General features: G+C 34.2%; 2 protein-coding genes across 4 annotated transcripts in view; both read left to right on the top strand.

Moving 5' to 3' along the window:
- Positions 1-2,099: 2,099 nt before the first annotated feature.
- Positions 2,100-3,480, top strand: LOC124825328 (uncharacterized). The gene is made up of 2 exons (XM_047297918.2): positions 2,100-2,661; positions 3,219-3,480. The coding sequence occupies exons 1-2, from the start codon at positions 2,233-2,235 to the stop codon at positions 3,309-3,311; spliced, it is 522 nt and encodes a 173-aa protein (XP_047153874.1). The 5' UTR covers positions 2,100-2,232; the 3' UTR covers positions 3,312-3,480.
- Positions 3,481-7,012: 3,532 nt separating this feature from the next.
- LOC124825330 (transcriptional adapter ADA2-like) overlaps positions 7,013-13,243 on the top strand; it is a 38,525-nt gene continuing 32,294 nt past the window's right edge. For 2 of the 3 annotated variants that reach the window (XM_088098478.1, XM_088098477.1), the window contains exons 1-5: positions 7,015-7,168; positions 8,194-8,243; positions 8,334-8,512; positions 12,871-12,936; positions 13,074-13,199. In XM_088098478.1, the coding sequence (XP_087954604.1) occupies positions 7,110-7,168; positions 8,194-8,243; positions 8,334-8,512; positions 12,871-12,936; positions 13,074-13,199 (480 nt within the window). In that variant the 5' untranslated portion in view covers positions 7,015-7,109. Of the gene's footprint in view, positions 7,169-8,193; positions 8,244-8,333; positions 8,513-12,870; positions 12,937-13,073; positions 13,200-13,243 lie in introns of all 3 variants that reach the window. The other variant, XM_088098479.1, reaches the window with a different exon arrangement.

Below are 13,243 nucleotides of genomic sequence, written 5' to 3'. Positions count from 1 at the left end.
ATTTGATATTTATTTAAATATTATTTATAATGTAATTAATTTGAAATTTATATTTGTTTGTTAATCTTTAATGTTTTTGAAATTGTTTATTTATTTAAACAATATTTATTATGTGTAAATATTTATTTAAATAATATTTATTATGCAAAAAATCATTAAATTATTATTATATTTTTTTAGATTTTATTAAATAAATAACATAACTGTCAATTGGGAGGTGTAGACTGAAAAAAGTGAAATGCAAGAGAGCATCACTTTAGAAAACACCTCAACAGCACCACGGAAACAAGAATCACAATGACACTCACTACAAAAATACATTGAATTACCAATGGAATTTCACTGACGAAATTATTTCCGTCGATAAATGATTCATTACCGACGAATTTTGCTGACGGATGTAAAAAATGTAAAACCGACGGATATTTGTTCTTCGGTAATTATCGATGGACAAAATTTGTCGGTAAAGCCTTCGATAATTATTGACGGACAAAATCTGTCGGTAAAAGGAGCGGCAAAATTCCCGCCCATTTTTTCTCTCTCTACGCGAAGAAGACTATATTTTTCTATTTCACAAAACACTTTCGTCATTTTTTCTTTCCTCTCATCTCAAGACCATTTGTCACCTTCTCTGCAACCATTTTTCTCTCTCGTGCAACCATCTTCCCACACTACCACCGCTGCCGTTGGAGAGTGCCATCGTTGCCGTTGGAGAGCGCCACCGCTGTCGTGGGAGAACGCCACCACTGCCGTGGGAGAACCACGCGGAGCGCCATCGCTGTCGTTGAAGACCGCCACCACTACCGTGGGAGAGCGACACCGCTGTCGTTGGAGAGCGTCACTACTGTCGTTGGGGAGCGCCACCGTTGCCATGGGAGAACGCCACCACTGTCGTGGGAGAACCACTGCCGTCGGAGAACCATGCGGAGTAGTGCTGCCGTCGGGATGCTAAAAAACTAATTGGGGATTTTTCCCAATTTTAAGGTTTCTAAAACAATTGGAGAACTTAAGTAGAGCCTTTGATTTTGATTTTGGAATGAATTAGATTGTTGTTTTGATTTAGGAATGAAGAAAGTTTGATAAAAAAAATTAAAATATGAGGAAACTGAAGAAGGAGAAAGAGGAAGAAGATGAACCAGATCGAGATATTTACCGACAACTTTTTCCTTCGATAATTACCGACGAATTTGACCTTCGATAATTACTGACGGCCATAATAATCCGTCGATAAATATTATCGACAATGTTATTATCGACGGGCCAAACTCTGTCGGTAAGCCGTCGAAAAAATGACATTACCGATGGATTTTGGACGTTTTCGACGGATTTTAGTCGTCGGTAATAATTGTTTTTTTTGTAGTGACTGGGAAAATGGAAGCAGAAAATTCTCTCTCAAAGCCGAAATAAAAAGAACCACAAAAGCGAGCACAATCCAACAATAATTATAAAACCCGCAATAAAAAAAATAGCAACACACTCAATCAAACCATAATTTAGAAAAACGCAAAACAAAAATAAATAATATATTGTAAGAGAAGAAAAGGAATTCAAATAAGATCACGATACTTAGTATATATTATTTGAATTAGGGAAGACAAAGTACTCAGTTTTCATAATAACACGATGACTGATATTTAGGGAAGATAAAGATATAGATGAGAGACAAATGAATATTAGACAGATTTAAGAATTGTGGATGAAAAAAAAAACTCCAAATGCATGTCAACACACATTGTCATTTTCCTTCCAAAAATACTCTTAATGAATATTAAAGAAATGAGACCCACAGATGTATAATGTCAATCTATAAGTTAACTCATGCATAGTGATTCTTTTCACAATATTTTTTTATAATATTTTAAAATTATTTATGTGTTATTTTGTGATTAATTATATTGATGTTTATAATTATTATTATTATTTTGTGTAATTTTGAATCAATCACAAAATCACATCCAGATAATGTTAAAATATAAAAACAAAATTCAAATTATCATTATCTTTGTTTAACATGGCATTAGGTATCCTATTATTTTTGTTACGTGAGGAAGTAGTAATGGAGATCACGTGAATGTTTTCGGGACACGACAGACATTACAATTCGCAACGGTTACTTTGCGTGTCAATTGTGAGTGTTTCTCTCTCTTCCTTTTTTTCCTTTACCCAATATCAGAAACCTTCCAAACTGGTGTTAGGCGCAAAGAAAAATCACATACCCATTTGTGTTTTGCAATGGGATCTCGAAGAAAATCAGTGAGAGAGAAAGCTCAAGAAGAAGAGGAAGAGGAACAAACAGTGGTTTTGAAAACTACAAAAGTGGTGGAGTATTTGGTGCCAAAGATGTCAATTGAGCTTCTGTGCAAGTTTCCGGATAACTCTGCCTTTGACTTTGATTACTCTCAGAGCACAATATGGTCTCCTTTGCTTCCCACACCCTCCTGCAGTCCAATGGATTTGGATCTCATAACTCCAAAGAAGCTTTCCTATGAGATGGGTTTGGGAGCAAGGTGCAGTGTCAAGAATATGGGTTCAAAGCTTAGGAAAAAGTTCAATCTCAATCTTCATTTCATCAACAAACATGGCAAGAGCAAGAACAAGAAGCTGTCTTCTGATTTCTCACCGACACCCTTCAAGGGTGCTTGCAACCCCATCATGAACAAGGTGATTTTTGTTTGTGTTACATTTTAGTTTTGGTTTATGTTTCTTATTCCCATTCAGATTTTGCTTTTCGATATGTGGAGGTTGAGAAACATTTTCGAAATTTGAATATAGGCATTGTTTTCATGGACTCAAAGTTTGTGATAGATGCTGACAAAAGAAACACTGTTAAGCACAAAAAATAGTAAAGTATAATCACTCGGATGAGAAAAATGCAGCATAATGGAAGTGTGACGCATCTAGCAAACTAGCCAACTAACTATTTTTATTTTTTTAGGTAATTATAAGCTTGAGCTGATCATTTATATGGGTTTCTGGCATTTTTATTTATGGTAATGTTTTATGGAAGTTGAATTTTTTTTTTCCTTGATGTTGAGAAATCTGAAATTCTGAATAAATTTGTGAAAAAAGTTATATAATTACCTTCAAAAACCTTCTGTTATGAAATTATTTTCCATGTACTTTTTCATACAACTCTTGAGATTGTTTGGGGATGAAAGGGGCAAAATGTTGAATGTCATTATCTATTGGAAATAATTTGCGTTTTTGGTTTGATCCAGCGATGGGCAAGAGCACTGAAAGCTGCTTCTAAACAGTTCAAGAAATGGAAGACAACGAGAGACCCCATAGCTCATGTCATGCTACCAAAATGATGTTTTTTAAATATTTGCCGAATGTTTTTACTATTTCTTAATTGTGAGTTGGTTTAATTATTTCTTTTTTGTTGTTGCCATTCATTTATTTATTCAATTTAATTTCCACATTAAGAAACTTTAAGTATTAAGTGTTTCAGAGAATTTTGAAGGCTTAGAAAGTTTTCCACATCTCTTATTATGGGCTTAAGTCTTTTTGTGGAAGAACCAACATCTATTTAAGAAAAAATATTGTGATTTATGGACTCTTCAAAATTGCTCACCCTATAAACAGTATAAGAATGTTACTCTCGAATTTACTATGATCTTTTAGTTGGTTATGTTTTCATTGAATGTTTCCAAGCAACTAACAGTAATAGAGACATTGAACTCTTCTCGTTTTGGTTGTTCTGGTAGGTTAGAAAGCCAGAGTTACTTAGAAAATATCATTAATTAAAAGTCATCTTGACTAAACACCAAGTTACTTAAACAATAATATTAAAAGCTTTCTAAACGAAACACTAAATTACTTAAATAGTAATTCAAAAACAAAAAGCACCAAGTTATTTAAATGCAAACAAAGCATAAAAATAAGCTACAACTATGCGAAGTATGTTAAACACGTCATAAATAAATCCATGCTCAAACATCAATTACAAGTTATATAAAAAGTTCAAAATTTCTTTACAAAGATGGAGGGAAAAGTACAAAGTCCTATATGAAAAAGGTCAATTGATCAACGACCACAACAACAAACCCCTTAGCTCGAGCATCAACCTACTTGTTAACTTCAAAAATAACCTCGTCCTCAAATAATCTTTTCCACATCGATAACTAGGACATTATCAACCACATCCTTACCCATGTTAAATTGGCCTAGGTTCAAGTCAATGTAGAAGTGAACAACTTGCCTCTTGGCTTTCTCGAACCTACATCATAAGTAGCCAACCCACCAACAATAAGGATGACACTCTCCTCATTAAAACGAGTGACATCGACTTCAAGCCCAACAATTTTCTCATTCAAGCTAGTCATCTCCTCCTGAAGAGTTTCAACGCTCCTCTCGTTTTGTAGTTGCTTAAGCTCAAAGGATAGCTCAATAATACGCTCGAGATTTGCACTAGCTCCAAGTCTTTGCTCGTCAACTTTTGACTGAGCTCCTTATGTAGATCGACCATGTTGTCCCTCTCGATTTTCGTCTCAACAACCTTCAATTGTAAAGTTTTTAAGGCCTCCTCTATCCCATTCAATCAAGTAACCTTTATCCTTAGATTCGTGAGCTCCTCATCCTTTTTCTTATGATTCTTCTCACTTTCACCTAAGCAAGCAAGGAACTCGAGCCTCTCCTTCTCGGCTTCCATGAGTTTGGTCATCCATTGACTCTGTGGCCATGTAACTCTTGCATAAACACATAATGGCCATGCATCGAGCCATTGTGACCTTGCTCGGACCCATACAACTCTCAAAGCCAGCCTTCTTCAACAGTTCTAGGTCATAAGGATTGAGGAGAGTGTAGACAAGAGATTGCTCTCAAAGTCAGACAAAGGAAAAGAAGTACCAAAATCCTAAAAATACTCATAAAGATAAACAAAATTGTCATATTTCTCGTTAGGGCAGGAGAACACTCTATCATTAAAAAAGCAGGGGATGACAGTGAGCCTATTAGGACAAAAATCTAAAGTAGCCACCAGCTCGGCTAACCTTGTTAGTGTAGGTGGCGCGACCTACACCATAGACGGAGCACGACATAACCTTCTTACCCTTAGCTACATGATTCTTATTATTCTTCTTGGAAGCCACAACAGCAACCCCCGAAGAAGTTTATACAAGGGGCAACAAAGAGAGGCTCTAATGAGGAGACCCCAACATTAAGAGAAGGGAGGGCTTTCTGTAGAAGAACCCTGACCTATATGGGTGATATCTCTCCACAGCATAGACTGACCATGACCAACATTAAAAGAAGAACCAGAAGACAAGCGCAAAAGGTTGTAGAAATGAACTGATGTATTTGGTATACTAGGTAGGGTGTCATATTATTGTTATTATTTCGCTAATTATCATATATATGATAAGTTATTATACTTGTTGATATTTGATATTCTTTTTATCTATCAATTTTACAACAAACCTCGTAGGGCCCAGGAACTTTATAAATACACATGGTATTTCACTAGGAAATACACATCTCATTGTCACTTTCTTTTACTAAAAAAGATTAAAACTCTTTTAACTCACTTGAACATTGAGAGTCTTTTGCAAATGGATCTTCTTCTGTGTTCCAACCCTTAAGAACATATGTTAGGATTCTCTAATCCATTCAGATCTTGCCATATATTTGAAGGTAGGATCTGGGTAAGAACAACTAAAATTCTACAATCACATATCACACATTCAAGATCTTCATTTTTGTCTCTTGCATTTGTTCTCATGATATGTGAAGGACGATGCTGACAAAAAATGGAACATGTTCTTACTTGGGACTTGAGTGTGAATCTCGAGACAAGTGACAAAATCCTAGTGGTGGTTTGTAGAAGGTTTTGTTGTTAGGGATGGACCTTTATGTCGTTCCAAGAATGAGGAGATGCACCTGCAAAACTCTCCGACACTCAAGTGAGTAAGAGAGTTGGATTATTTGTATAATCAAGTGTATTAATGTTATGAGTTGAGTATCCCTTAAGAAATGCTAGTTATATTTATAGGATTAATTATGAACTATGAGTCTATCTTATATCATAATAGTACTTATCTAGGAGTATAATAATAACATAATAAATAATAACAAAAGAATAAATAATAACTAAAAGGCTAAACTACTGAAATTTAGTCCTAAGAGGAGTGCAACCCAAATAGGTGTAGATTTGAGTTTTTTTTTATGATAAATGGGTGTTGTTGAGCCATATTCCTAATATGTCTATTGGATCCATTACAAACAAAATACATTGTCTCTATATATAAAAAAAATATAAAAACTCAAAATTGAATAAAAAATTATAGAAGCTAAATTATTAATTAAATAATTTATTTGACCGACACAATCTAAATAGCTTAGTGAGGGAAGAAATTATATTCAATCAAATGAGACACGATTAAACAAAAACAAATATTAAAACAAAAATTAAAATAAAAAATCAAAATAATAATTAAACCTAAAAGTTTGACGAATGTGACGTGATTCCGTGATATATGTTTCAATGCACGTAACAAAGAAATATTACGAATAAAGGAATTTAGATAATCCCATAGGACTAAGAAATAGTGTTTATAAGTTCGAACTCAAATTAGCAATTACATAGATTTGATATACTAATTTCTATACATTTTTATATTTTAAAAATGATGTCAAACTTATTGGTTAAAATTACATTATTTAATAAGTTAAAAATAACCATTCAAATTAATAATGTTTTTAAATCCCTATATTTTTACTACTTTATTATCTTTAAAATATTTGTATGCGATATAGTTATTTTATAGATTTATTATTTTTTTTATTGAACATGATTATTTGGCAGAAGGTTTTAAGCTCAAAAAGAATAAAAATACAAAAAACTATTTTTATGTTCTAAGTTTTTATTTCATCTTTTAACTTCTTAGTAGCTTTTAAGTTGAAAAAAAAGTTATTCACATAAAGGATAGAAGATACAAGAGAAAAAAAACAGTAAAAAGAAAAGAAAGATAACCTCTGTATTCCGGTTTTTAAATTATTTTCGTTTATTATTCTTTATTTTGTTTTATTCCTTCAACTTTTCTTCAAATTTTCACCTATTTTCTTCGTATCGGAGCACCGTTCCTTTTAGCGACAGTAAGTGGCGTCAAGAAATGGGTCGCTGCCGTGCTGCGTCGGCCACGGGCCCCGCCGACGATGACCCTAACCACAGGTTGCTTTCTTTGTTTATTACTATAAGCGCTTTTGTTTCCGTTTTCGCGTTTCCAACTTGCTCACAGTGAGATTAATCAAGCTTGGTGACAAGGGGAATTATTTACAAAGACAGGGTTTACAATGTCGTGTTATGGAACGTGCTTTGCAACTCTCTTTAATGCTATGCTCGTGCTTTTTTTCTTTTGTTTCAATTTTGACGTGTGGACTTTGTTACCATGAAATTAGTCAAGCGTTAAGTTCGATGGTCAACTTAAATTAATCGAGGGTTTCAAGTTTTTCACAGACTTGATTGACTGGACTTAGGAGGTATCATTTCATGTTCTAACAATATAGACAGTGTATTGTTTAATTGATGATGAAGAGGATTTGGATGTACTGGGATCAGGGTTTGAGTTTGGAGTGATTACACACTATATTTATTAATCAAACTGAATTTTCTTGTTGTTTTGAATTTGACTCAGGTCTCCACCTGGCTATAATACGGACAATGTTAAATTTTGGGCTTACATTTAGGTATTTAGTAGCGAAGAAAATTCAATCAATGTGTTAAAGGTTCTTCTTAGTTGCAGGTTGTTAATATTCATGTATCAAAACATTTTTGTGGTAAAATATATTGGCAAACATAAATGTAAGGAAGCGATTTAGGAGTATCTATGATCGTAGTTGAAAATGTTGAGGAAATATGGATTTGTAGTTTGTTTTTTGTGCATCAGCTGAGGCATACATGGGCACAGGGTCAAAATTTTGAATGCAAGGAAATCCTTAAAAGCTTTTGTCGATAAGATGCTTGTTTTAAGGTTGATGGAAATGAGGAAAAAACTGGAAGTTCTACACATTGTTAGTTTTTTTTTTGGCTGGCATAAAAGATAAATGTATACTTCTTTTGGTCCTAGAATGATTTTATTTCGTGGTAGATTTTTGTTTGTGGGCATGCCCATGGATTCATTGAAATTCTTCTTGAATGCTTCCTACTAGCTGCTACATATTTTTGTTGTAATGTTGTTTTTTTCATTGCTTTCTTAGGTTAAAGAGAAAAAGGGCCGCTTCAGAAAATTCAGAAACTTTAGCTACAGGTGATTTTGTTATGATCACATCACAAGGGTGCCCTTCTTTCCAAAAGGTCCATTAACATATTCTTTAACACCTTTTTCTAAATGTGGTAGTCCAAGGGATAGCTAATAGCAAGGTATCTCTTTATCACTGTAATTATTGTAACAAAGATATTTCGGGGAGGATTCGCATCAAGTGTGCTGTCTGTCAAGATTTTGACCTCTGCATAGAGTGCTTCTCCATTGGTGCCGAGGTGACACCACACAAAAGCAATCATCCATATCGGGTTATGGTAAACTTCTACACATTGTTCCTTTCCATATTTATTGTACTACTGTAACATAATTTGCATCTCATATTTTTCTAAGATATTGGCTGTGAATTCTAAAATTGGTGAAACTAAGAACAAAAGACTAAAGAGCTCTTCTATCATCAATTTTCTGAATATCTCAACAGGTATTTATGGTACAGAGATTAGAACCAGTTATGGTAACTGCTAGAACAGAGTTGACAGTTATGATATCAGAAAAGTCAACTATAATACCTGAAATGACTGCTTTGTTAACAAACTGCTGCTGACATAACTAATTACAGTCTGCAGAGACTGGTCTATTACTAACAACAGAAGCTACAACACTTAAGCTAATGTACAGTCAATTATACTCTATTATTTTTTGTTTTTTATTTATTCGAAGGTGATAGTACCAATAAAACAGTAATGAAAAGGAAGAGATAATATGTGTATTATTTCAATAGGTTTAATAATTTTCAAGATCCCTATTTGTGCAGATTTGTCTCAAGTTGATCCTTCAGTTAAATTTTAACTCAATTAGGTTCTTGTTTGTGCAAAATTGAATCAATTGAACCCTTGTCGTTAATTTTAGTAAACGGCGTTAAGAGGTCAATCACGTGGCATGTTGACTTTGCAAATTTTAAACATGTGGCACGTTCTGGGTATTAGTGACGTGGGTTTTGTATTCCTTTCCTCCCAACTCAAGGGTTTGAAGAAGGGGAGACCATAGCTTTTGGGAATCTTCTTGAGGGGAAGCTTGGTGTCTGAAGCAGCCATTGACAATGGTTGATGAAGGTTGAACAGCGACTCGAAGAAGGATGGCGGCTAAGGCTTCTGAGGAAGAGAGGTTGAAGCTGGTTTTTGTTGGTGATTCCGAAGCGCAATCTTCCACTGATTCCCTTCTTTCCCACCCTCCCAAATTCCTCTTCTGCTGTTTCATTGTAATCCTAACTAAGACAAGATTTTAGCATAAAGCAATCAAATATTTAGCTGTAAATTTGTAAAGTCATCACTGTGCTCTAGTATAAGAACCTAAGAACATAAGGGCAAAAAGAAAAATTGAAGGGCATGTCCCCTACCTTTGCCGACACAAAGCAGCTGGTCAACAAAAAGATCAAAAGCTTCACACTCTGGTGTGTCAAAGGGATCCAAGCATTCACTACAAGATGGTGACAAATTTCCAAATTAAAAAACTGAAAGGTTAAAGAAATGACAAAATTATCACTACCTTTCAGTTAATTTCAATGAGTAGTGAAATTGGAAGGAGTGAATGGAATAATGATGTTGACGATGGCGGTACTTTGGCGCGAAAAGCAACTTTCATGCTAGCGGCGGAGCAGTTAGGGTTCAGTCCAAGCACGGTGTAAGCCGAAGAAGAGGTCATAGGACCATCATCGTCTAACTGCAACTCGCTCTTGCTTTCTTCTTCATAAACCCTGGAAAACCGCTTCTTCCAAAATAGAGAGACGTAGGTATCGTTTTAAAGCTTGTGATGTTCATTTTCGGTAGTCAGAACAACAAAATAATGGTTCCAATTTTTGTTTTTGCAGATGAAAAAGAAATTGAAGGATTTGGGGAAGGTTTAACGGACATCCACTTGTTTGGAGGCTTCTGAATATAGATTCAAATGTGATTTGTGGCTATGGAGAGCTCGAATGCGATTTAGGGTTCGAAAGAGTTTTTCGAATTGGGAATTTTTCTGGATTAGAGCTATTTTGCGTTTGATTTCCAGGTGTAAGGCGCTATGCTCTTTGATGAAATTGGTTTGGGTTTTCTGCAATTATGTCTGGTGGTGTTTCATGAGGCTTGCATGGTGGCTATCTGTGCGAAGAAGATGATGCTTTGAAGCCAGTGGTCGACGCAAGGAAGCGCGACATGATTCATGGTGGCGGCGACATGATTTTAATGCCACCAAGTCACTGCCACGTGGTTAACATTTGCTATATCAGCATGTCACGTGACTCAAAATATAACGCCGTTCATTCAAATTAACGACAAGGGTTCAATTGATTCAATTTTGCACAAACAAGGACCTAATTGAGTTAAAATTTAATTGAAGGACCAATTGAGACAAATATGCACAAACAGGGATCTTGAAAATGATTAAACCATTTCAATAACCCCAAAACAGAGAGGTTTAGGGTCCTCCCCTCCTTACAAGACCAGTCCATAATCTGTCCTCCCTTTCCCAAAGATGTTTAAAAGATATATAATAATTCAAAAATGTTAGTTAATGATATTTTCAGGTGACGTTGGTCGGGACTATTTTATGGCCAAAGTCTGTCAAGGTATTTTTAGCTAATGTCAACAAGGGTTATTTTGTTTTATGGATATTGACTAAGGTTAAATTTAGTTGGCTACTATTATTTCTGCTAACATCAATTAGAGTTATATTTTCAATGTCATTGGTTGGATTTAGTTTGGTGAACTTCTAGACTGATATAGGCTGAAACAGTCTTAGACGACATTAGAAAAAAGAAATCCTAACTAACTTTCAACAAATGATATTGACCAAGAAAAATCCCTATAGACATTGACCAGTGAATAACCCCTACAAATGTCAATTGAGAAAAACCTGACTAAAGTCGTTTGAAAAATAACTTTGGCCTACATTGACAGACTTAAGATTAAAAAAGAGAAGAATATATTTTGGAGGGCTTGAAACACCCTTCTTCTTCGTCTTATATTTATAGGAATAGAACTCTTAAGACACTAGAGGACAACTCAGATATAATGGAATACAACTCTGATAAAGGAAACATTTATGTTAGAAGAAATAAAAGGGACAAACAATTTTAACTATCTATGTGTAGGTTTTGTTTTGCAGACTATTATAAAAGTCTGTTTAGGAGGTGGTTTTCGGTAGTTTTTTATTCACTGTAATTTCTATAAAGAGACTTAGGTGAGGAGAGTTTGGTCCTGATAGGGTTTTAAGAGTATATAAGAGGAGGAAAAGAAATTAATTAGGAGGTTGTAGGTGGTTAGGAGGCCTGTTGGATAGTTAGATGTTGGTCAGATGGTTGGGTAGCCTTTATAAGAGGGCGGGGGGTGTCTGGTGACAGACATGTTTTGATAATTCTTTTGTATAGACAGGACCATTGCATCCTGTGTGAAGGGAAAGTGTTCTTGAGAGTGTTTGGACGTGTATTGTGTATTCTTTGATTGCAAGAGTAATAAACTGTTCTTTTCCAGTAATCTAAGTGTGTGAGAGTGTATCTTTTGAGAGTGTTTGATTTCTTACCAAAAGAAATCTATCAAATTGGTCTGACCTGCCGTATTTGAGGCAGTGCGTCTTAGTTTTCTTTTGCGACATACTGATATACAGCAAGACATGGGAAGATCATAAGAGTCATCTCAAACAGGTGCTGGGAACATTGTGGCAACAACAGGTTTTTGCTAATAAGAAGTGCAAATTTGGGAAGAAACAAATCAGAAATGAATTTGAAATCTGGTTTCTTGTCTCCAAGAAACCTAACAAGGACTTTGAATTGATTATGTTAGATTGTTTATGGGGACTTAGAATTTGTAATAAGCTTGATACATATGAATTTATATGCACAAACTTAACGAGGAGTTCACAATATCTAACAATATCTAACAATATCTTATATTTACCATATTTATGTGTATTTCCTGAATTATTCTTCATTATAAATATATTACCTTATGCGTATTTTACACACAAGGAGAATTCCTCCTATATCTAATCTTCATTATATTCAATAGATATTATAGAGAAAAGACTAAAATTTCAAATTCTTACATTTTAAGAAATTTGAAAATTTTGAAGAAATCAAATTACTCATAAATTTCTATAATTTCAAATTGTCTATAAAAAAGAAATATCCTCTAAAAGTTCTCTATCTAGAACATTATTCAGCAAATATTCAATCACATAGACTCTGTTATGAAGGATTGACAAAATCATCTTTCTTGTGTATGGTGCTTGTCTTTCCTTATAATAAAATCTTTTTTCATTAAAAAGAGTAGTAGTTTGCTGCTTGACAAATTAGATTATTAAGAGTTTGTTGAATAATTATTTAGTTGGGGACACTATTGCATAATGATAACAACTTTCATTTGTAAACTTCTGCGTTATTGCATAAATAATAATAGCAATATTTTTCTGAATGCACATGATCTTTTTTCCTTTTTCTTACTTTGTGGTTTTCACAAGAAGATAAAACTGAATGAGAGTTCTCAGCTTTCTTGATATGCATGCTGTCATAATAATATTCTTGTGATAATAGTAATTTAAATTTCTTGAGTATGAAGGTTGCAACATATGTGCATCCAATGTCAAGGTCAATATATTGATGTATTAATTTAAATTTTAAAGCATTTTCTTTTTGGTACAGGATAATCTATGTTTTCCACTTATATGTCCAGATTGGAATGCAGATGAAGAGATCTTACTTCTAGAGGTATGAGATTTGAGTATGGGGAACACTCCTGTTTTCTTTTGCTTAACATTAAATTGTATCCTAAACCATTTTTGTCTTTTTATCTTTCATATCACTTGTTATATAAAATTGTGTTTCTAAACAATTTTTTCTCATAGGCTATTGAGATGTATGGATTTGGGAATTGGAATGAAGTCGCAGAATATGTTGGAACTAAAAACAAATCTCGATGTATTGACCACTATAATGCTGTATATATGAATTCACCATGTTTTCCTCTCCCAGTAAGACAATTTGAGAACTATGTCATGAATATTATACATGCAAC

Source organism: Vigna umbellata, chromosome 9, assembly GCF_029865625.1.
Source record: "Vigna umbellata cultivar VRB3 chromosome 9, Vumbellata_1.0, whole genome shotgun sequence".
In the NCBI taxonomy this organism is placed as follows: domain Eukaryota; kingdom Viridiplantae; phylum Streptophyta; class Magnoliopsida; order Fabales; family Fabaceae; genus Vigna; species Vigna umbellata.
The sequence above is the reverse complement of the archived record's forward strand: the minus strand, read 5'-3'. Positions and strand labels throughout refer to the sequence as shown.

Coding starts and splice junctions, on each gene's coding strand:
- LOC124825328 (XM_047297918.2), top strand. CDS start 2,233: ATGGGATCTCGAAGAAAATCAGTGAGAGAGAAAGCTCAAGAAGAAGAG. Junction 2,662..3,218: donor GCAACCCCATCATGAACAAG/GTGATTTTTGTT, acceptor GGTTTGATCCAG/CGATGGGCAAGAGCACTGAA.